General features: G+C 36.0%; 1 protein-coding gene across 1 annotated transcript in view; it reads left to right on the top strand.

Moving 5' to 3' along the window:
* Positions 1-24,497, top strand: part of MCTP1 (multiple C2 and transmembrane domain containing 1) — a 211,872-nt gene that overhangs the window by 32,883 nt on the left and 154,492 nt on the right. The window contains exons 2-5 of the mRNA XM_053968728.1: positions 13,097-13,211; positions 16,752-16,894; positions 17,897-17,976; positions 18,521-18,626. Coding sequence (XP_053824703.1) covers positions 13,097-13,211; positions 16,752-16,894; positions 17,897-17,976; positions 18,521-18,626 — 444 coding nt within the window. The remainder of the gene's footprint in view (positions 1-13,096; positions 13,212-16,751; positions 16,895-17,896; positions 17,977-18,520; positions 18,627-24,497) is intronic.

Below are 24,497 nucleotides of genomic sequence, written 5' to 3'. Positions count from 1 at the left end.
TGATTTAACAGTTGTCTCATGAGAAGATTTTCTCCTGTTAATGTATTCTCAGCATAGGGTGTGTATGAGTTAGCAATTTTCTATCCAGTGTGAAAAACCCATATAATTTTTTTTCTCAGATATTTTAATTATCACATCTTAGATAACTATATAGCAAAATTACGGAGAAAAATAATGGAATTTATGGAAAACCATTGGAAACAGAGATCTTTTTTTTTTGTTTGTTTTCTGGAACATCTTTAATGTAGGACACTGCTTGATTATTTGCTATCCTGTCTACTCTAAAATAATGAACTGATTTAAAAACAAGTTCTATTTAAGTTACCTTTTTTCCTGTATTTGAAATGGCTTGCAGATTTTTATACAGAAGGAAAAATATTTAAAGAAATTATTAAAATAAGTACCATTCCCTTATAATTTCTTTCTTCTTTTTATCTGCTGGTTGGGTTCAAGAATAACCTGCAAAGTAATGCACTTTTTTCACTTTCATTCAATAAACTTCACTAAAACTAACACTCAAGAAAGTGTTTCTGTCAATAGGAGCAATGCAGGAGAAGAATATGAAATAATGAAGCAGTTGCAGAAAAGTGTTAAGACTGTTACTCTTCTTCAATCTTAGTTGCAGCTAGAAAATTGGCTAGAAGACATTTGGCCAAGATATGAGATAATTAATGATTTTCTGATCTATTTACAGTGAAGATGAGAATTCAGAAGGTTATAAAGGCTTAGAAGGTGATATTATAGAGCTGAGAGTTTACAGATGTGAATGATTTAACATGAGCGACTACTGAGATACTACTGAATTAATGTTGACAGGGAAACAAAACAAGGCACAAAATGCAGTCTCCCCATTGTGTGGAGTTCTATAGTTTGAAGATAAAAATGGAACATGCTGGGGTGTAGCTTCCTGATGATTCTTCTTCTGTTAGGTGAGATATAAATGGAAGAAATTAACCAATCTAATGCAGTGATTTGATTTGTTGGGCATCAAAGTCAATAACTCTATGGTACTACTTAATGAGTATAATATCAGGTAAGTGTGGGTATATGTATATATTCACTAAAAATTTTTTGTGCATAAGTTAAATTTACACTTCAGTTTTTCTCAGATTTTTAAGACTACTGTAATACATTTTTGATGTACAGGTTTATGGTTTTATTTGCATGTTCTTGTTCTAGTAAAGTGATCTCCAAAATCTTGATGTAAGCTTACATACTTTTGACATTCAAATTTTTCAATCTTAACTTTCTTAACTGCAGATGAAGAAAAGACTACTGAATAGCAACTTAAAATGTTGTGTTTGAGTATTGTTTGACTGACAAAAAATGCTGATGATTTAAGCTACATGGCAATAGCATTTCAGTGATTCACATCACTTTTTATAGATACAATTTTAATTCAGGCATGAGATTTCTGAGGCCTATCAGAAGGCAGTCCTCCTCTGATGGATCTTATTTCTTTATTTTTCATTTCAGATGTTTGTTTTCAGAGAAGTTATTATTCATTCCCTAATATATAGGGGGAAAAGGTTAAATTTTTAAAGGAGGGAATAGAAATAAGCATTAAGAATGTGAAAGGTAAAAATGCTTACAATATTTTCCAAATTCTGTAGTACATTTTATTGTTAGTATTGAAAGCATCATAAAAGCTTACCTAGTTGTAATCTATGACATATTTTCTTGCCAGACATCTGACATTCTTTTTGGATAGTACTCTAAAATATATGTCATCTCAGTGATAGCTTTGTAATGACTTTTATTTCCTAAGAGGAGATTACTGCCATGTAATAAATTAAGATTTCACTAATGCATAATAGCAATGAGGGATGTTCACTTCTAACTGCTGAGATGACTGCTGTTTCTTAGTACTCTGCAGAATGAAATCTAGGCTATGGTCTATCATTCCATACAAGATTTAGTCAAGTAGACTCTTTTTCTTCACACGTAGACTGAGGCATCTGTTTATGTAACTTTCTGCAGAACTGGGCATTTGTTTAAAGGAGATGCAAAATATCTGCAGTGGCCTAAGATTCCCCATAACTTCAATATTCTAGGAGGCCAGTTGATGTTTATTTATATGTTACCTGCTTTCATCCATACAAAATAAAATTATGGATTAATTCAGGGTACTTTATTTGTCCACTGTGTGTACTTTCCATCTTTAAGTGTTAAACTCCTGTTACTGTAAATCTAAGGGACAGTGATTGTCGAAGTGGTTTTTTTCCCTTTCTTAGAAATGTTGGAATTTTTTTAAAAATCACAATGAAATGACTACACAGTGGGTATTGTGATGCATACTAATATCAAGGCACAAAGCTGGCGTAGTTTAGAATGTACATAATAATAGGAAGCAAGAAAAATATATCAGCTTTTCTGGAAATGTGTTACGCTACATGGAACTGTCTGAGTGCACATAAGTATGCATTGATTTGAAATAAGAAATTTTAACAACATATTACTGTTAAAACAAAAGTGCCAAAATAGTAGTAATTCTTTGCAAGAATTACTCTATGCTTTCGTTTTTCCCTGCATGATACTATTTCAATATTTATATTTGAAGATGAAGTCGAAATTCAATCCTTGGCTGATAGATTTTATAGACTCCAACCTACTTTTTTTAAGTGAGTCTTCATGTTGTGAGTTACAAGATCAAACTAAAATGTTTCCCTTAACAGCTCCTATTGATCATTAATTGTATTCCAAATGAAAGAATAGAAAACAAAAGCAGTTTATAGAGTGGCATTTGGGAAACCAATGGGTTTCTTGCCTGTGAGCACTGCAATCTAAGACTCCTGTTTCTTGTAACAGACTCCTGCAAATTTTCTGGATTTTGGCAGTACCTTTCCTGCCATTCCTCTTCTGTACTATAAGTAGCCTTAATACAGACAATTCAGATTGGTTCTGTGAGGCTTGTTTGCCTTTGAGAACTATTTTGGTCAGGACATGATGCAAACCTATTTATTGGTTGACTGTCACTGGAAATAGATATATTTCCAGTGTACTTAAATGTACTTATGAATTATATTATATATACAGTCTTTCTCTGCTTAGTCACTTAGGTTATAAAGGTTACTTTAATGAAAAGTACAGAAAGTAATGAACAAATCACTGCAACGTGTATTAACATTTTTAATGGATAGTACAAAATCTTGGTTTGCTACTATGAAAAGCACTGATTTCTGGATGTCCAGAAAATGTTCATAGTTAAAAAAAAAAAAAAAAACAAAAAAAAAAGTGCAAACAAACCCAAAAAGTAGTACAAACTTTTGTAGAATGCTATTCATTCTACATTTATACTGTAATTTTGTAAGTTATGTAAAGTATGCCTAGGCATTTTGCAAATACAAAAAAAAAAAAAAAAAAAAGAACTTTTTTGCCAAGCTAAGTGACAATGGATGCTATTAATTACCTCTTTTTTCTTTCTTTTTTCTTCTTTAGCCCAGTTTTATGCTATAAAATGTAAGCCTTGTGAGTGACAGCCTGAAAGGCTTGAGGTGGAGCAGCAATTAGTGATAGGATGTTAAAAGTGTAACAGAAGCAAATGTAGACCTATGCCAAACTGTCCACTTCATTTTGCTCTAATGAAAGGCTGAAATGGGTCATTAAGATTGCTTATTGTTGTTGTCATCTGTCCATCAAAATATTTTCATCTCTTTCCCATCACCACAACTTTGAAATAAACTCAGCTTTCCCATCTAAGAAAATTCCAATGTTATTTGGAATAGAGACAAAATATCTCCGCCTTGATTTTTCTTTTTAGTCTCACTAATGGCTGTATCTAGATGTCTAGAACTGTGTATTCTTTGGAAAGCATTTAGACAACTGTTGCCTCTGTTGTATGAGGTGCTGCTTATATTGACTGCAAGGTGCATATATTGATTTTGACTGCCAGGACTGTTGCCATGTGCTTTTCCAAGTGTATTTCAACAGCTACTAAGACAGGTGATTTTTGCATGGCTGGCCAGTAAAAGCTTTAGGTAAAACAAGAATTTAAGTTTCACTTGAACTTTTCTTGTCTTTTTTCTTCATACATTGGGAGTAACTCTCCAAAGAAATGACTTTTTGTGTGAGTAGAAAGAGGAATGGGAAAATAATTTTAATTTTTAAATAATAAAAAAATTCTAGGAAATAAAATGTGCCCCTTTTATGTCTTTCGGAGTAGAGAAATGGTAATACTGCTATGGGTTTGGTCAAATTAACATTAGTGAAGCATTAGTAACTGACTGTTACTGTGAGTTGGTATAGCTTATATAAAATATTAGCAGTTCCAGTATATGTTTTGTGTAAGATTATTTTACCAAAAGAATCAAATAAAAACATAATTTAAGAAGCACATTCCAATTTTTATTGAATTCTTTTTTACAATAAAACATGTCCACAGCATGCATTAGTGGATTTGGCTAAAGAAGTCACAATTCTTTAAAGTGTTTCTGGCACCTTATAGTTTCTTGTTCTGCATTCTTTGAGAAAAAAACCCTGCTATTCTCTCACATTTCTTAGCAGTGTCAGTTTTCATGTGGGGGCAAATGCTTTCTGTGAGAAAGCTAAATGCAATTAGGATGTAACTGATTTAGTCACATTCTTGAATTCACAATCTTGGTCCTGCTGCATTATTTTATGAAGGACTATTGCATGAAGATAGGCGCATATACATATTGAAAAACACTGTAAGAGAGCTTTTAGGAAGGGCATGAAGTGATAGAACAAGGGGTTTGAAGTGACAAAGAATACATTTAGATTAGATACTAGGAACAAGTTCTTGACTGTGAGGGTGGTGAGGCACTGGAACAGGCTGCCCAGAGAAGCTGTGGTTGCTTCATCCCTCTGAGTAACTGGATGTAGTGAAGAGTGTTTCTGTCTTTATATATAGAAGAACTATATCTATCTATCTGTCTGTTTGTGTCTTCCCTATAATACCATTCTCCCTCTTAATTTCTTGTGCCAGTTTAAATCAAATCAATCTCATTTTGTACAAAGCGGGCTAAAGGTTGGGGGTGAAAATAGTGCAAGCAAGAAGGCACGCATGATGCTGTTACTTAATGACAGAGTGGCATGTCTTTCAGAAGGAAGCCTTGACTTCCAGTCTCCTCTTCCAGAACAGAAATTTAAAGTAAGCTGGAGGAAACAACTAAAAACAGAGAGAAGGGGCCAGTCCGTGGGCAACTGCTTTCCCTCCCCTGCGCAGCTTCTGCAGAAGGAGCTAGCACTGGTGGTCCTCTTGACTGGTCTTCGGGGCAGGATCTGTGGGGTAGAGCTGTGGGACTGGAGCTCCTTGTCAGACCCTGTGGATGAACCAAGATGTCTCTCTTTATTGGTGATGGTGTTAAGAAAGGCAGTTCCTGTCATTGCAGCCACATGCTGCACTTTTCAAATGATTCTGTGAAAGCCAAAGGCTCAGTGAGTTCTGACACTGTCAGGTGTGTTGGGAGGGGTGTAGCTGGGTTTGGATTGCAGAAGCAGGACACAGATTTCAGGGCAAGTGAGAAGGTCTGTGCTTTTATCTTTACTTCAGAAGAGGAGCAGTAGTAGGAACGAGGAGGAGGTATTCTCCAAGGTAGATGGCAAATCTGGAGAATTTGGAGGGCCCCTCATCAGGCTGCAATGCACTTTAGTGTTCAAGGTCTAAATTCAGCCTTTGTGCCAAAGGAAATTCCTATGTGTTGTAACTTAAGTCTTATTTTGTGTAGTAATAACTGCTGATTGTAGCAAGAATTCTGCTGTGTTTCGTCTATTTCTTAAGCAAAATCTTCTATTTGCAAGTGCAAATTCAAGCTTGTGGTGTTACCACAAAACAAACTACCTATGCTGGCCTTTTGATATATTCTTTTTTGCTAAATTAGTTGACTAATTAGAGCATGAAGAGAGATGAAGGCTAGGGAAGAAAGTTTTCTTTCTAAATAAAACTTAAGATCTTGTCAAGAAAAATGCAAATACTTGTAGTTGCATGCATTTTAAAAGACTTATTAAAAATTATTACTAGTGCAATAAGCTTTGGACCCATTTAAGCAAAAAGCTGTCTTCTTTCTGAGTTTTGTCGTTCTTTGTTTGTGCAAATTGTATGCCTTCATACCTAAAAGAACAAAGTTAATATGTGCTCCTGAAATACAGGATGTTAAAATTACCCTTTTCCAAGGTGCTTTATATCACCAGAGGAGATGAAAAGGATTTGCAATCTCCTCTTCCTGGAAAATCTGTGGTGTTCCAGTAAATGAAAGCATGTTGTACTTTGCAATTACTGTGCTTTGAAAAACACTTAAGCAACTATTTGATATAGTTGATATTTGCTGAAGTCTGCCATCAATATTTATATTTATAAAGATGTCCTAAATCCGGCACAGATTTGTGAAGAAGCCTGGGGAAAGCTTATTCATAAAAGTATTTTTCATTAATAGAAAAAGGAGCTCTCCTTCAGGTTTCCAGACTGGGAAACAGCTATAGTAGCAAACCAAAGCTTTGCTTAGACTGCTCAGTTATTGGAACCTCTTGGGTCCAGTCTTTCTCCAGAGCTCAGAATAAATTCTGCAGTCTGAATATTTTAAAGAAATTATTATGGAAATTGATACCCTGACACCTTCCTCCAGCCACAACCCAACCCCCCCCCCACCAAAATAACCCCCCAAAAATTCCCTCCTAACAACAAACACACAAAACCCCCTACACTGAAACAATTACCCAAACAAATAAACAAAAAAAAAAAAAAAAAAAAACCACAGACAAACACAGAGAAATTCCTTAAAAATAAATTGTATGCAAGCTACTAAAATGAGAAAATGCCCACTCCCTTCTTCAGGAATAAGACTTTGTATAGAAAACAGGTTTTAATTGTGGATTAGTTTTATGGTTTTGCACATACATTGTTCCCATTGTCCCTAAAACTTGAAATGTGATAGATGAAAGATTAACAATTCTGATTGTGATGCTTTTAAAAACAATTAAATGTTTTTTTAAACAATTAACACATATAGATTTCAAAAATCATTTTAGCACTTAAAAACTCCTGAGAATGTTTACATCAATTCCAGAAGTACGTGCCTGATACCATAAAAAACAGTCCTATGTGGCACATTTTTGCAATCTGTATAACACAGGTGACTGAAGCAAGACATTTAATGATTAGTATTAACCTATTTGTTAATATTAGCATGTCATTGTTAATATCTTCCTCACAGGAAACTTAATGTCCTGCAGCTCCGCAGGCAGAAGAGCTGAATGTCAGAGAGGTGTCCTTAAAATTTACAAACCCATACTGCACCTCTTGTACTTCCTTCGAAAGAGATAAATTACCACATCCAAAGGAATAGCCTCACCTATCTCCTTCCTTACCTCTATGCAATACAGTGCTGTCTATAATGGCCTTCCATGGTCAAAATTGCACTCAAAATTACATGGAATGTTGCACTTTAATACAAAGATGAAGATCTAGTATCAGATTGATTTATGAATTTTGTATTACTTCAAACAATTTTTTGGCCCTTTTTGTTTAGTGGCTGTGTCCCTGCTTTCATCCCCTTTATTGCAGTTATGAAAGGTGAGTCATGAAGGTTAACTGAAATGTTTTTTGGTGGTCATGTCCTTAATGTATTGAAGAAGACAGCTTTAGAATAAGGGTCAAAGTGTAACCCTCTTTATAAAGTCAAGGGATGTGAAGATGCACTTTAGGTGAATGAGATATTTCTGCTGTCTGAGGTATTTGTTAAAACAATTGTGTTTCCAGAACTGATTAAAATTTATAAACAGTATCTATGGTGAGCACATGTAAACATGTGTCTGTGGTGAACACAGGTGAAATGTGTTCTACAAGATGATATACACAATTCTATAAACCTACTCAAACTCCTCTACTTTTAGTTGCTTTAGTATTAATTCTGGCTATTTTAGTGTAGCATAGACTTCTCTTTTTTTCAGTATGACATTTTTTGTAGGAGAAGTGTCATCTGTTTTTTCACTCTCTGTGCCTTCTTACTTCTCTCTTAATTTAAGATTCTGTTATAGGCAAATATCTGTCATAACACTTTAAGCTGGCATCTTAAATGTACCCTCAGCCATAATATTTGTTAATAGTATTTTTAAATAGTGGAAAAGAGACCTGCACAAACACAGAAACTGCATGTTGTGCCTGTGAAGGTAGTAAACGATGCATTTTTGGTGGTTAAAATAAGAGTTAAAATAAGTGTGAACCAGTTCGTGTTCTCAGGAGTCTGCTTACACCAAATTGGTGTCTTCAGCAAGTACATTGCATCAACACTGCAAATGTAAACCAAGATAATTCTCTTCTTCACACAACATTTTGTTAAAGTCCACTTGCACTTAGTAAGATAACAGCCATTAAGAAAACTTGACTGTTATAAATAGAGGTGAATAATTTGTTCAGCCTTTCAAGAGTCAATCAGAAATTTATTGATTACAGCAAGCAATGGCAAGCAAACAGCGCTGGGTGCAGACGGGGAGTCTCCGCTCCGCCTACGGCTCACCCCGTTTCCCCCTTCCCGCAGTCTTTTTATACTCTCTTTCTTCCGTGTCTGCTGTATCTCTGGGTGTACTCTGCGCTTGCACCCTCTGTTGCTAGGGGGTCGTCTTCTACTCTCTGGCGGTCGTTTGACGAAGGCTCCTCTCTTCTTCCTTGGTGAAAATCCACGGCCCTGTAATGGTCTTTTCCATATGCACCTAAGTTCTAATTACACAACCAGCTTAAGTAATCAACATACTAGCTAGTTTCTGTCTGGCAGTTTTCTGTTATCTACACAAGGCTTCTCCTTTGGCTCCCTGTTATCTTACACAAGGCTTCTCCTTTGATTTTCTGTTATCTACACAAGGCTTCTCCTTTCTGTCTTGATGAACAAAGAGTCTTCTCTAACTTATCACAAAGCCATGTAAGTTCCAGTAATCTTAAAACCAAAAAGGCATAGAACTGCTCAGTCTTTTTCCTTTTCTTGAAAACGGAGTAATTCTGCAGTAATTCTTCTGAAAGTCAGATCTAATTTGTTTCATGATGACTTGAATTTATTATGTTTTTTTATATTTGAAAAAGATAATATTTGGGATTTCTGAGAGTGTGGGTAACTTGCTTTATGCAAGTGCATATAGAAAGCAGCTTCATGTTTGTCGAGTCATACACAGTATGGCTTGATGTGCCTTTGAGAGTAATGGGTTGCTTCACAGAGAAAGACTGAAATGTCCAAGGAATGGTTACAACTTTTATGAGCATTGCAACATAAATGCAAAGTATATATATAAGCTTATTTTGAAAAATTCAGTATTTATGTGCATCTTGGTATCTTGGATATTATCTTCTCTTAAGGGGTGGAGAGGATGGTAGCTCTAGATACCAACTGCAGTGCTGCCATATGAGGGCAGCCAGAACTGGAAAGCAAAATAATGCATCGAGGAAAGGTAGCTAAGGTCAGCATATACTTTATTTACTATGACATTTCAAATCAATAAAAAATCACAGGATGGATGAGGTTTGCAGGGACTTCTGGAGACAGACCAATCAAACCTCTTGCTCTGAGCAAGATTGCTCAGGACAATGTCAGAGCAGTTTTCAGGTGTCTTCAGGGACACTCCCTGGGCAACCTATTCCAGTGTTTGGCCAGGGTAAAGTGGCTCATTCTTGGTACCAAAATTGGCCAGATAGAAACCTAGGTTCTTCTAACACAGTTTTGAGTGTTAGAAATCAGGCGTTCATCCTCTCAGTGACCAGCATCTTGCTGGTTACTCAGAGGATCCTTCCTGTAATCAAGTGCCCTGAATGTCAGGTAAACAGAGCTTTTATCATAAACAGTGATTACATATTCATCATCTATCACTGATTACCTAATGTATTTGTATTACTGTATTTTACATACCACACCCCTGTCAAAGTCCTTATATATTGAAGACCTTCAAAGAAGGTCTTATATGGTCCTTCTCAGGTCTTCTTTGAAGGTCTTCAATGTTCGGTGTCCTTTTTAGGTGGCTTTTCCTCAACCCCAGCTTTTGAGTTAGCACAATATTGTTGTTTTGCATAACTTCTGCTTTGTCAGCCTTGCAGAGCTGAGCTGGCATCCTGCTTGCATTTTGCACAACTCCTGTTTGCCTAAGTTACATTCTTTATCTATTTCTCCACGGCTGTGCTGTTCTCTTTGACTGTCCTTATGAGAGTAAAATGCAGTTCTATTCCACTGTTCTTATCAAGCCTCCCCTTCTCTTGAGACTAAATTCCTTAAGGGAGCTGGTCTATTAATATCTGTATTTCATTTTATAGTGTAAGACATTACAACAGCTGAATCACCATGCAAACTAAAACACACAAAGCAATTATTATGGTGACAATTACAAACATGTTTTAACCAAGTCCAGCTGGGTAGCCATGAAGTAAGTGTGATCCAGATTTCTTCAGATCCCCGGGAGATGTCATCTTGAGCTGTGCATTGTCAAATTTGTGTTTCTTTCCAGATTTCCTGGACATCTGTAGACACTCTACCATTTTGATCAATGTATACAGAACAACTGATGTTAATGACAGTGCGTACTTCTTGTGATGCCAAGAGAAAGTCTAGTGCATTTGTTTTTGTAAAGTGACTTGTGACAAACTCTTAACTTCTTTCTGCAATGCAATAATGACATCTATTGTATGTTTTTCTCTATATATTTTATGGTAGCAGAAAAGTCCTCTATTGTCTTTTCTAATTCACTTACTCCTAGCCAGGCTAAAAACACCATACAAAGTGATAAAATTTAATCGGTCACTCAGTTATAGCATTTAAGGTGCATTTTGTACACTCCAAATAGCTTCTTATGCATAGTCCTGAGGACGCCTGGTTTTTATCAATTATTGTTATGTTAGGGACTAAGGCTTCAAAAGTACAAATGCCTTTCCGGCCTAGGGGCAACAATTTATGGGTTTTATTCCCACATATCCAATACCATCCTGTTCCATTTGGTATCGGCCAAGGATGATTTACTTTGTTCCATATGAAGTGTTTGAGTACATTGTGTGTGATTTCCAACAGAAGTTCCGATTTCATCAGTACGATCTAGTGTCCTGTTCTTTTGTGGGGGTTACATCTTCGCACATGTGTTTGTCTGCTTCTTGGTAAAAGGAAGTGTTCACCCAGTAACTAGTATTAATTTCTTCTGGAACTGGAATTGCTGTAAATGCTTAAATGGTTTCATCACAAAAACTGTTACACAGCCCCATAGAAACAGGTTGAGGCAATATATTCCTAAGGATAAAAAGAAGGATAAAAGTAAGAAAATTACTTCTTTCAGTCCTTGAAAAACTTAAGAGTCTAAATCCCTGTGCTGGCAATTCGTTGTTTGTAGGTGGCCCATTGTGTTTGTAAGAAATAGCTGATAAACACAGAAGGATTTGGCATGATTGCAGTAGTTGCTTTTCACAAAAGAGAACATAAGAGAGTTTTTTAATTTGTGATAAAACAAGGGAGGATAATGACATGGGAGAAAAGTGGAGAGAGCAATGTGTAGCAGAACTGACAAGGAAACTGTGGTTTCTTTTTTGAAAAATGGGTTTGTAATCTTAGTGGAGAAATGGAGAACTTGTTTTTATTTTCTTTTTTTGCTGTACTTTTGCTGTACTCTCTTAGGCTCTGCAAATGCTGCAGAAGTAAAATTTTATATTAGATTTAAATGTATAAAGGTCAGCAAACTCTTGCTCCAAAATCAGGATATGGAGGCAGATGGAAAGCGGAGCAACTTGATGGAAACTCTTCTGTTTGCTTTTTTTTGCTGTCAGACATTCTTTGTCCCTCTTTCACTGCTGTGGAACCAGTGTGCATTTTGGCCAGCATTTTATGTGTGGCAGCAAAGGTTAATATGCTAGAGCTTCAAGTTATGACTCTGAAATAACAAAAATAAACCAGATACTGAAATGCCTTCGTTTTGTGTCTTCCTTCATGCTTTAGCTTTAGTATTACTTTAAAAAGAAGAAAGGGTTTAGTAGGAAGAAAGAGATAAAACTAGTTTCTTGTTGAAATGGTATAGCACTTGCCACGTGTTCTGAGATATTTCCATTATGCATTTTTTTTTGCAGAGGACCCATAATCACATAATAAAATATTAATAGCACTACTTTTAAAAGATTTAGCTCCCTAGCATGAGCATATGTAAATGCAGTGTTCAAAGTGTGTAACAGATGAAGTTCTTGTATGTACTAGGAATGTATAATTGATTGAATTTTATAGTCTTAAAATTAAATGTGGTGTTCCAAACATGTGCTGTAACTGGATCCTACTTAGAGAGATGTGTTAAAAACTTTTTTGCAAAAGCTTGTATATACTAAGAAATATAATTACTCTACTTTGTCTTTTGGACAGAAATACTCCAGAGGGCTGGAGAGTTTCTTGCATTCTGACTTCCTTTATTGTATTTTCTTAGGAGACATTTTATACAAATAACTAAGAATATTTACCCTGGCATATTGAACTACAGATGCATTTAATGTCTTTATGATTATTTCCCTGCCACAGCTTCCCCCAAAAGTCTGTGGAAAAAACCCACATAGCTTGCAAAGTAGTGCACAAAATCTTAATTTATGTATGTTTATTCAATGCATATGTTATAACTATTGAATCAACACAGGATTTGAGGATACTGGTAATAACTAGTCCAAAAAATACTCTAAGGTCTAACTTTGTGGTTTTTTTACTTATTTTGCTTTAGTGGGCCAGGACTAGATATGAATGTAATTACAACTGTAGTTCTTAAAATCATCAAGTAATTTGGGTTGGAAAGGACCTTAAAGATTATCAGTTTCCAAGCCCTTTGTACCAAAGAATTATTTTTTCAACCAGTTTGGTTTTTCAGTTGTTTTGGGGTTTTTTGGTGGTTTTTGGTTTGTTTGTTTTGTTTTGTTTTGTTTTGTTTTGTTTTGTTTTGTTTTGTTTTTAAAGGAATCTTGGTAATTGTCATACTGATGAAACTCTCATACTGAGCTACTATCCAACATCAAGGGGCAGATTCCTTGATGTTGGGTAGTAGCTCTGAGGTGCGGGAGAGGGATGTGGCCTTTTCTTAGTTCAGTAGGATGATGTTATATACATATACCTTACATGAAACTTTTAGTAACATTAGTTATTGCACTTTTTTTCCTCCCCAGAGAACAAATTCATTTGGAACTAGTAATGCAGATTTGCCCTCTGGGGACCCTGGAATGTACCAGTTGGATGTTACTCTAAGGAGAGGACAGAATCTAGCTGCACGGGACCGTGGAGGTAACTGAGCTGGTGAACACTGCCTTGATAATTGGGAGATTGCATGTTCATTGGGTAAATTTATATGTGGGTATTAAAATTAAAATGCCCTGGGGAACATAACTAGTGACTGACCACAAGCTGGATGTGACACCATGCAATCACATGCTCTTGGCCCGGCCATCCAGACAGTTCTTAACCCAGTGATGAGTGCACCTGCCTAAACCATGGGCTGCCAGATTCTCCAGGAAAATCTAGTGGGAGACAGTAACAAAGGCTTTGCTGAAATCAGGGTACACAACCTTTCCATCATCCACCAGGCAGGTCACTTTGTTGTGAAACAAGATCATGTTGGTCAAACAGGACCTGCCCGTCTTAAACCACTGGGCCTCATCTGTTAATTGTCCTGTATGTGCTGTATGATCACACTCAAGAGAATCTGCTTCATAACCTGCCAAGGTGCTAAGGTTAGGCTGACAGGCCTGTAGTTTCCTGGATCCACTATCCAGCCTTTCTTATGAATGGGCAGCATGTTGGCTAATCCCCAGTCATCTGGGACTTGATGATAAATAATTTATGGAGGGCAGCTTGGCAAGCTCTTCCACCAGCTCCCTTGGTACTCTTGGGTAAATCCCATCTGGTCCCATAGACGTACAACTGTCCAAATGGCTTACAAGTCACTAATTCCTCTTGCATAACAGGATATTTATTCTGCTCCCCACCCCGTCTACCAGCTCAAGGGCTGGTTTCACTGAGAATAACTGGTCTTACTGTTACAGACTAAGGCAAAGAAGGCATTAAGTACCTCAGCCTTTTTCTCATCCTTGGTCACGGTGTTTCCCCCTGCATTCACAAAACAATGGAGGTTTTACTTGGCCCTCCTTTTGTTGTTAATATATTTATAAAAACACTTTTTATTTTCTTTCACAGCAGTGGACAGATTGAGCTTTTTTCTTTCTAATTTTCTCTTTTCTTTATCTAATGACATCCTTTTAGTCTTCCTTAGTTGCCTGCCCTTTCTTCCAAAGGTCATAAACCCCCCTTTTTTTCCCCAGAGATCCAGCAAAAGTTTCCTGTTGACAAAGCTTCCCTGACAACTCATCTCTCAGCACGTAGGGACATTTCAATTCTGCATCTATAAGATTTTCTTCTTAAACTATGTCCAGCCTTCCTGGACCCCTTTATTTCCCAGCAGACTCTCTGAACCAATTCCAGAACAGGCCGAAGTCCACCCTTCAGAGGTCCAAGGCAGAGGTTTTATTCCTTACTTCACCATTCCTTACTTCACCAAGAATTTAAAACTCTATCACTATGCCCAAGATGGGCATTCTGACTGCCACATCTCTCACCAATCCCTTCTCTATTCGCAAATAGCAGGTCTAGTGGAATCTCAGCCCTGGTAGGCTCCCTTGCCAGCTGTGACAGGGAATTCCACACACTCCAAGAATCACCTAGACTGCCTCCTCTCTGCTGTGTTGAGTTTCCAACAGACATCCAGCCTGCTGGACATCCATCCAAAATCTGCTACAAGATCAAGAACTGGCAATTGTGAAATGTCAGCCAGCCACCTATACAATGCTTCATTCACCTCTTCATCGCGGTTGACTACCCCTGAATCTTGAACACTCAAACTTACCATCACTATCCTCAAGCTGTATACAGCCGAAGCACTCCATAATGTACAGAGCCACCCTATCACCTCTTCTTCCTTGCCTGACCCTTCTGAAGAGTTTCTAAACATCCACTCCAGTCAAACAAGTCATTCTACCATGTTTCTGTAATGATGACTTGTCTCACAGCTTTTCTACTGCAGTTTGTTCTTCTAGGAACAGTTCCTCCTGTTTGTTATCCCTGCTGGGGTCATCTGCTTTAGCTGTGTTACCAATTTCAACCCTGACACTGGCGTGCTGCCTCCAGGCTCATCTTTAGTGAGCGTGGTCTTATCCCCTTCTCCCTTCAAACCTAGTTGACAGCACTCTCAGTCAACCTTTCCAACTCACAAGCTAGAACCGTTTTTTCTCTTTTAGATGTTCCAAGGCTGTCAGCAAAAGACTGATTTTTCCCTCTCTTTTCTGCCAAACCAATGCCACTCCCACCTTAACCACGCAGAAGTTCCTGGTACAGTCAAGGGACACTTCACTGCCAAACTGTCTACATGAAGTCAAAACCTAAGAGAATTCCTGAGGTTGTAGAGTAGTCCCAAGGAGCAGGGGGGTGGGCACACCATACCATAGTGTCCATATTAAAAATATTCTTCATATTACACAGAATTAATTTAAATACCTGATATTTGACTTCAAAATCATCACCACTGCTTGAAAAACCAAGGAACAAGTTAGTTGTGCTAGACAACACATTTTTATGCCACTGAAATTCTGCCCCAGGAATTACAGGTGTGAATGAATGTAACACAAGAGACCACCGTTTTCCACTGCTGTAGTTTTTTTGAAACAAGGAGACATTAACTTCAGGAAAAGAGTACTGACATCTTGTGGCTGGATGAAATAATGCAAAGAATGCTGCTCATAACCATTCTAATTTATGTTTAGAAGAGCATGTTACAGTTTTAAGAAAAGCTATTTCTTTTGGATGTATTTTCCAGTGGATACAAATGCAGAGTTCTAAAATCTGCTGGTCTCTTGAAAAGCCCTAAAAGTTAAAGGAAAAAAAGAAAGAAGTCTTGTCTTATAATTTTGCTGCTGTTAATGAAGATGTAGTTGTTACTGAAGCTAGAGTTGCTGTTTATTTTAAGATAGTCTTTGATCAATTAGTCTCACATGCAGTCTTGGATGACTGCAAGTCTCTGTGCCCACCCACCCTGAGACTCCTCGTCTTACAGGTTGTTCAGTCCTTGTGATGCTCCTACATACATGTCCCATGCATATGGCATTCATATGCCACATTTAACATTTTTCGTACACCCATCAGGGTTGTTTTTCTGATCACACTTAATTGTTAATCAGTTGTTTCAAGAGGCTTTGTCCAGTGCTCTCTGGTGAGTAGCTGATTGTTGCAGAAGGCATGTTGAGGACTTTGTGGACAGACTTTAATTTTCTCATCATGAGTGCTGTAGGAAGTGAGTCTATATGGAAAAGAAAAACTTGGACAAAAAAATGTCATTGAAGACTTACACTGGTAGAGTCAGTGGAGTATGTATCTTTTCAAAGGCACAAAATAATTAGTTTAATATTTGATAGGAGTAATTTTAACTTTATAATCTAATTTTTATTGTTGCATTAAGATAATATACTAGCCCTAGTATGGACATAATTCTGTTAACTAAAACAAATACTGCCAGTATTTCATGTGTGACTTTGAGAATGGATTGCAAACAACAGAAAGTGATGCAAACACACATTTGACATTAATGGAGTCAACTAACTGAGTATTGACACCCTGAAAAGTAATAGATTGTGACAATAAAGAATTCTTTTCATCTGATGCTGTTTTGAATTTGACTATCTATAGAAATTTTATTTAGTTCTGTTTGAAGTAATTTAGTTTCCATTTCCATTCTGTATTACGAACATAGAATTAACACCATATATGTGTCTTTATCAGGAACAAGTGATCCATATGTCAAATTCAAACTTGGAGGAAAAGAAGTATTTAGAAGTAAAACAGTACACAAGAACCTCAATCCTGTGTGGGAAGAAAAAGCTTACATTCTTATAGATAACCTAAGAGAACCATTGTATATAAAGGTAAGACACTAGCGTATGTATATCTGATAAGTTAGAACAGAAGAATTATTGGAAGAATTCAAGTTTTGTGATCTTCTGTATACAGGAAAATCTACTGTGCAATAGTAAAGACTAAAGACTATTTAGAGTGAAAATTATTTAAGTTTTGTCTGTAGAATGATGATGTCAGCATTTTAAAAAATGGCAAATACAGGCATTTTTGTTTACTTCAGGTCATAAATGTTTTATATTTCTTTAGTGTGATTTTAGCAGAAGAACAGAGAAAGCAATAGCTGCTCCTGGATTACTTGCTATTCTTTCTTCAGACTTAGGAAGTAATAACACATCTCAAGTAATACCTTCTGATGTACTGGCCAGATTCATGTCTGGATGTCAGTAAATTTATCAAGGTATTCTCTCTTTTAGGTAGCAAATTAAGAGGCAGAATTCTCCTAGTAAAGCATTAATTGTCATTGTTTCCTTACACATACCCCTTCAGTTTTAATCTTAGATTGTAATGTTTCTAACCCTTGAAAGTTGCATAGCCTTCAAAATGTACAATTATATTATTTCAAATACTGATGCAAGTGTTATAATAAAAGTGGAAGCACTTTTCATAACCATATCCTGCCCTCCTGCTTCCATTTTGCAGGATTCATAAAGGAATTAATGTATAAGAAATCAGTGATTCTGCTTAACTTTAATTATTGTTTTGATCTTCCTTCTTTCAGTGCCTATGTTTTTAAAAATATTTCATTAGTTTTTGTAAAATTGCTGTCGTTCACATGCGTAGTCTAGTAGTAGTATACACCAGTGTCTCTATATAATGCAGTCTGATTTATAAACAAGCAGTTTCAGACTTGTTTGTCTGGCCAGGAAGTTTCAGGTTACTTTCTGGTAGTCCTGATTCAACAAGTGAGAGACACTTGCTCTGGAAGAAAAGTTTCAAGAATGATTCATAGTCAAAAAAGCTCTAAAGAAAGAAATATTTCTAGTACTAAAAAATGTTCTTGTGCATCATAGGTATTTGATTATGACTTTGGACTTCAAGATGACTTCATTGGTTCAGCATTTTTGGATCTCACATCATTGGAATTAAACAGGTATGGCACAAACAAGCCTATGGAATATTTATATATTTTTATCTGCTAATACCATGTTTGTGGAGTTGTAAGTAAAGCATCATGCTAGAAAATATAGAAACCTACACAACATAAAACTAAATAAAGAAAATCACTTATGTTTAAGTAATTATTGTATGGTGAATGTTAATTTATTAGCTGATTTTGCACATTTTCACAGTGTTTATGGAGAGGTTCGCTTTACAACTACTTTAATCTTGTTTTCATATTAGCTTCATTCACATACCCCCTAATGTTTGATTTTTTTTCTGTTTTTTAATCCATTAATGTTACATTTTTTATTTAATTACTTCAGTACATGTAATACAGTACTTGATGCAGAGTAAAAGTATTTAGTATTTTCATGAGCATTCAGCAGAAATACTTATAAGTAGAAATAGGGCAAATTTGTGTCACTTTTTTCTAAGTTGCTTCATATTAATTCAGATGCCTTCAATTCTTATGATTGAGAAATTTCATTATCTGAGTCTGAAATCCAAGTAAATGCATAGATTTTTTCTTCTAGGCAAACAGATGTTAGCTTGAGTCTGAAGGATCCTCATTACCCTGACCATGATATGGGAAGCATATTCCTGTCAGTTCTGTTGGCTCCAGGAGACCAGCAAGAAGCGGTAATTTTAAGTATTTCAATAAATGCCATCACTCCTCTGATTGATCTCTGGTTGGATGACAAAAAGCACAATAGTAAACCTCAGATTATAAGATTAATTTGACTTTTCTACTACTTAAGATAACACTGAGCAATGTTTCTGGTATAGTATAGCATATTTCACCTGAGCTGAATCCTCCCTTACATAGTTAGTATGAAGGGATTCAGATGGGTCAGGTAATGTCAGTTGTAGGTGAATAGTGCTGATTAATATGGAGAAACATCAGTAAACCATTAGTTGAAGAATTTTGGACCTAGTCTGCTATTTGTAGATAAGAATATTTGAATCCTATTCCATATGAAAAATAAAGTTGGAAAAGGTAGTGTTTCTGCTTTTTGGCAATTAATGTTAAAGGATTATTTGATACTTTTCAATTTTTTGAATTTATATGTCAAATACAAAATGGTATAATTTTCTAAGTTTATTGTAATTCCTTCATCAGTCTTACTTTTCTGAGCTGCATAGTTGTAAGTGAAAACTCTTTCTATTATAATTGCCTTGGTCTGAAAAGACAGGTGTCTGCTAAGGAAGGTAGGAGTCTCCCTTGAAATGAAAAATGCAAACACCCTCCCTCTGAATAATTATAATTTTGAAATTAAGGGGCTCTGAGGCAAAGATATGGGAGTAGGAATAGCAGTTCTTTATTAGGGAAAAAAAATAAAAGAAAATATAAAAATAAAAATGCCATAATACAAAACAACACTGACAGAGTCAGGATATGACCTGACACCCTCTTGGTCAGAGTGTTTGTAGCAGTCTGATTAAATGTTGGCTGCAGTCCTCCTGGAGTGACAGGTGTGGTTCTGTTGAAGCAGTGATCCTGAAGAAGGGTGTAGTTTTCCTCTGAAGGCCCAGTGGTGATGTAGATGGGCCTGGTCTTCCTCTGGGAATCCAGTGGAAAAGAAAGCTGCTCTTCTGGGAATCCAGTGGGAAAAGGCTGCCTGTGGTGTTCCAAATGTCAGATTATATCCAGGTAGGGATGCTTGGGTCCTCCCTCTGAGTGGAGGATCTCACAATGGGATGATGTAATTTTATCAGTCATGCAGTGAGACTCAATGGCCCATTAACAGAAGATATTTCCCAGAGGGAGGATGGGTCATGGAAGAGATGAAGAAAACTGCCCCACCTGTTTTTAACAGGTGGCCTAATTAACAGAAGATAACTGCCCCACCTCTGACAGATGGCAATAGGATACACATCCCTGGCCACATCTTGCATTTTCCAACCTTAGACAATAATTTACTAGCATTTGTGACTTTTGACAAGCGGTTGAAGTAGAACTAGGGCACAAAGAGAAGAGATGATTCACACTATGAGAGACTGTAAAATAATAATCTGGATTCCTTTGGCCTCAGCTAGGCTGTAGAGAAGCATTTGGACCTTGCAGCTAAATTTTGCTTTAAACACGCTGTTTCCAAATTAAAGGAAAAAACACCACTAAGCAATGGAACTTTTGGAAGCAGGACAGTGTTTTGTTGGATTTTCTTTATGCCAGTTTTTTTCCCACACTGTGAGCCACCACTGTGCAGCCACAAAACTCAGTTTACTCATAGACTTCATCCAGGCACTTGAACACAGAGACACATACACTCAACCCTCCCCTGCACCTTCAAAACAGCCAGATTTCCAGAATCTTCCAGGAAGAAGACTGTTCTTCATGCCCAGAACTCATCCAGGAGGTATTGGGGCATATATCAGAACAGCCAGGGTGTATAACCCCCCACCTCTGATGGACCAGGACTGTATATCACAACCATGGGCCACGATCACCCACACATCCCAGAAACCACGGGTGGTGGTATTTTTCTGTCTCTTCTGCTATCTCTTTTTCTTTCTTTTTCTCTTTTGAATCTTCCATTCTTAAGATGATCATGCACTCTAAGACAGCTAGATATGCCTTTTCCAATGTTACACTTTTTTTTTCCCCAGTTATGATTTTAAAGCACTTATTCTAATAATTTTTTTTTTGTTATGCTGCTTATTTAATGTAGTTTTGGTTTAATCTGCCCCTAAGGATCCATTAACAATGAACCTATTTGCCCTGCCTCAGGGGCAGGTTGCAGCAGAGGCCAAGAAAAAGCATTACTTTGATGAAAATGTCCATGGATATGGTCAGCTGCATGGTTTTTGCAAGACCATATATGTTTCCGTATGCTGCAGTGTGAGACATCCTGTTGCATACCTGCAGATTACTGGCAGATTCTACTAGTGTTCTTTTTACACTTTTCTCCCAGGTAGTATTAAATAGCCTAGTATACCAGTTACTGGAACTAGATGTCTAGTATGTAGTACTAAAAAGATGTAGAATTTTGGAAATTATTTTATTCTCTGTTAATTTTCCTCATGATGTTCTGTTACCACTTAATAAAAATAATAGAATATGCTGGCAATGTGCATCTAGCTTGTATAAGGAGTATATTTTCTTTTTGTTTTTTTTAGTTATATGTTTTCCCATACAGCTCAGAATTCCATCTTGTAAATTTACACCACAAGAGTCTTTGCTACTTAAATTAAGAAATTAATTTAATTTTGGATTTTTTTTTTCATTTGGGTAAGACCAGTCAGGTCTGAGTCAGGTGGTACATGTTTTTCCAAGTTGCTTTGACACTATCCTGCCATAATCCTAAATCATGCAACACAAAACCACTGTATTTTTATGTGGTATACCATTATGTGGACAGCACAGATTTCCTTTCTTCATCATACAGAGAGAGTAGCTACTGTGTTGCTTCCTGTTGTCTGCTATTATACCAAGTGTTCCATAAGATTAGAGGTGAGAAAATGAAAAAAAGACACTACAGTGTAACATGTTTTTCATATGGGTGTTCATAAATTAGCAGCTAAGTGTAGAAAGTATTGTGAGACTGTAGAATTGCTGGTTACCAAATTTTTGGTTATCTGACTGACTGGTTATAAAAGGATGAAAAATTGGGTTTATGTTATTACACATTTTTTAATTTAACTCAAGTCACCAAATTTTCTTCCCATTTAAACTATTATATAGAACTTCAGTCTGAAAATGCCCAAGATTCCAATTAAGAAACAGATACCTAATCCGAAGCTTAATATTTATTGAAAACCAGTCTTCCCAAGATATGAATCACAGAGCAGTTCTGGTGAAGTTGCAATAAAATCAGAGAATTTGTGTCACAATGCAGGGAAGATGACCTACAAAATTAATATGTAATTGCTGTATGTTTAATGTATTAAGTCTTTAGTAAGACTCAATTAGCTTTGTTCAGTTGCTGCATGTATGTATTTCTTTATTAGCTTTTATTTACTCTCGAAGGAGCAGGTATATTACAAAATCTATGACTCTAGTTGAGCTGTCATCTTTGGCTAGTTTTGAAAGGTTTTGTAATAATGAGGATATTTTTATTGAAATGAAAGGGATTGAAGTCAATATATTTTCAAATGTTATGTTAGAGGATTAAGACTAATTCTTGTCTACTGTATGTGCAACATATAAAGCAGCACTAAAAGCAACTCCCACATTCCCTGTCTGTGTAGCACACTGTTTGAATGACTGATGCTCCCTCTCTACTTGGATATCTCTATACAGGTAGTAATTTGAGTGTCCTTGAAATACACAGATAAAAACCTGAGCACTTTTAAGTATGCATTAGTTACTGATGGATAGGAGACACAGATACACTGTCTCTTCACATCATGTGCAGTGCTTTCCAGTCATTGGAAATTTCCTTAAATCCTGTTTGTTTGATATCCCTATATAGCCTACATTTCAAAAATTAATTTTCTCCTGAATAGCTTTTATTTTGCTCAGGTGATAACTCTTACATTGCTTGCAATTGAAAGTTGCAAGTAATTATGTAATTAGGATAATACTTTACCACTTTACATGACTTGCGTGTTGTTACACATTAGTGGTGTTAAATTGTAAAGCTGAAGATTACAGAAATTGCCTGGAAGTACTTAAATTGCAGTTACTATAATTCCACATGTTTTAAGATGAGAATGTTTATTAAGACTGTGAGGGAAATAAAAAAAAAAACAGAACAGCTTCAAAACATGCAGCCACAGAAACCACATGGTGTATTGATTCTGTATTTTGGGCAGGTCTCTAGCCATATTTCAAATTGAGCCCTTTAAAACAAGACTTGCTGTTTGTGATGTGTTGTTTGGTAACTTTTTAATGTGGATTATACTTTCCAAAGAGATCCTTTCACTGCCTGAACTGCAGCAAGGTTGTTTTGGAGGTCATGCACTGGTGTGCAGGTAAAGGAAAAATCTTTTGAAGATGTGTTGTTGGAGGATAGGTCTCACAAAGCATTTTATTGGTGTTTCAAAATAATGTAGCTGTATGTTCCAGCAAAATGCATCCTCTCACACTGCCTAAGAAATATTGATGTGGCTGGAGGATAAGATACTCCAAGTGCAAATTTGAAATTAAATGGGACAAATTCAGGGACCTAGTTGTATATTGCCACCTGTCTGCAAGAGAGCTACTATTGCAAATTATTTTAAAAATAAGCAGCCAATTTGACACAGTAATAGATTGTTTTGTTTTGGATGAAGACTTGAGGTGTGAAAAGAAATGATAAAGATATTTGGTCCACACAGGAGCATTTTTTTCATTATCTTTCTGAAAAGATTCTGATGAAATTTAGAATTTATGTGTACTCACTGATGAGATGATCTTGAGAGTTACAGCTGGAAAGCCCCATTTCCTCAGATCAAAACATTACATTTTGGGATTCAGGTATCAATTAAGAATATTAACATAAATATACATTCATATAACTGTATGTAAAACTATATTACACTGACTAGGAAAAAGGGCTATTTATTTCTGAGTTCTGATGGACTGTGAAAAGCAGTGCTTAAATAGTTTACAATTGTGTTTTTTCAGTAGAAGATATTGGACATTATTTCAATCATAAAGAGATTCAGTAAACCAGTTTAATAAATAAGGACACATTATTTAATTTTTGTGGTACATTTTATTTGAAGACAATGCAGAAATAACCTGCAGTTATTGAATACTATTATTAGAGTATGGTCATATAAACAAATCAAAGTTTCTAGAAAATCCTGTCTGTATCTTTGCCATTTGCTACCTGGTGCTTATCCTAAAGGCATTAAAAGTGAATATTTAAAGTTATAATCTTGTAATGTCTCTTCAAACTATGTACATAAATAGAAGGATAGCATATCTAAAATTATTAGAAGTCCTAATCTCTTGATTTTTGACATGTGAAGGCAACTGATTTATTCAAACTATGTACATAAATAGAAGGATAGCATATCTAAAATTATTAGAAGTCCTAATCTCTTGATTTTTGACATGTGAAGGCAACTGATTTATTGTGATTTCTGAAAAATCACAAATCCTGAATCAAAAGTGATTAATGAATTATTTCTATATGACCGTAAAGATTAGAAAGTTTATAGTGTTCAAGGGACAATTAATCTATTTCCAGCCTAATGCAGTAAGTTGAAATACCAGTAGTTCCAACAATTAATTTGTGTTTGCTTTGTTCTGTTAATGCCGCATTTCAATTTTACTGTTTGGGAGGACAGATAGCTTAGGTAACTAGTGTAAACTAAGAAGATGTAAAATAAATAAATATGATAGAAGTATGTGTATATAAAAATCTTAAAACCTGTTAGCTCTAAAGATTTGTTAATTTTAACTCTATTAATAAAAGATAACGTGTTATGATGTAGTTTCTGTATTTTTCATTAATTTCTACTTTTGATGACCAGTTTAAAAGAAGTCAAAAGTAGCAATTAATTTTTTTCTTAGACCTACTCCAACAAAGCTTGTTATGTTACTTTAATTCTGACAGTGTTTATTATTTCCTTTTGGAT

This window comes from Vidua chalybeata, chromosome Z (assembly GCF_026979565.1).
Source record: "Vidua chalybeata isolate OUT-0048 chromosome Z, bVidCha1 merged haplotype, whole genome shotgun sequence".
NCBI lineage: Eukaryota > Metazoa > Chordata > Aves > Passeriformes > Viduidae > Vidua > Vidua chalybeata.
This window is presented reverse-complemented; position numbering and strand designations above follow the sequence as displayed.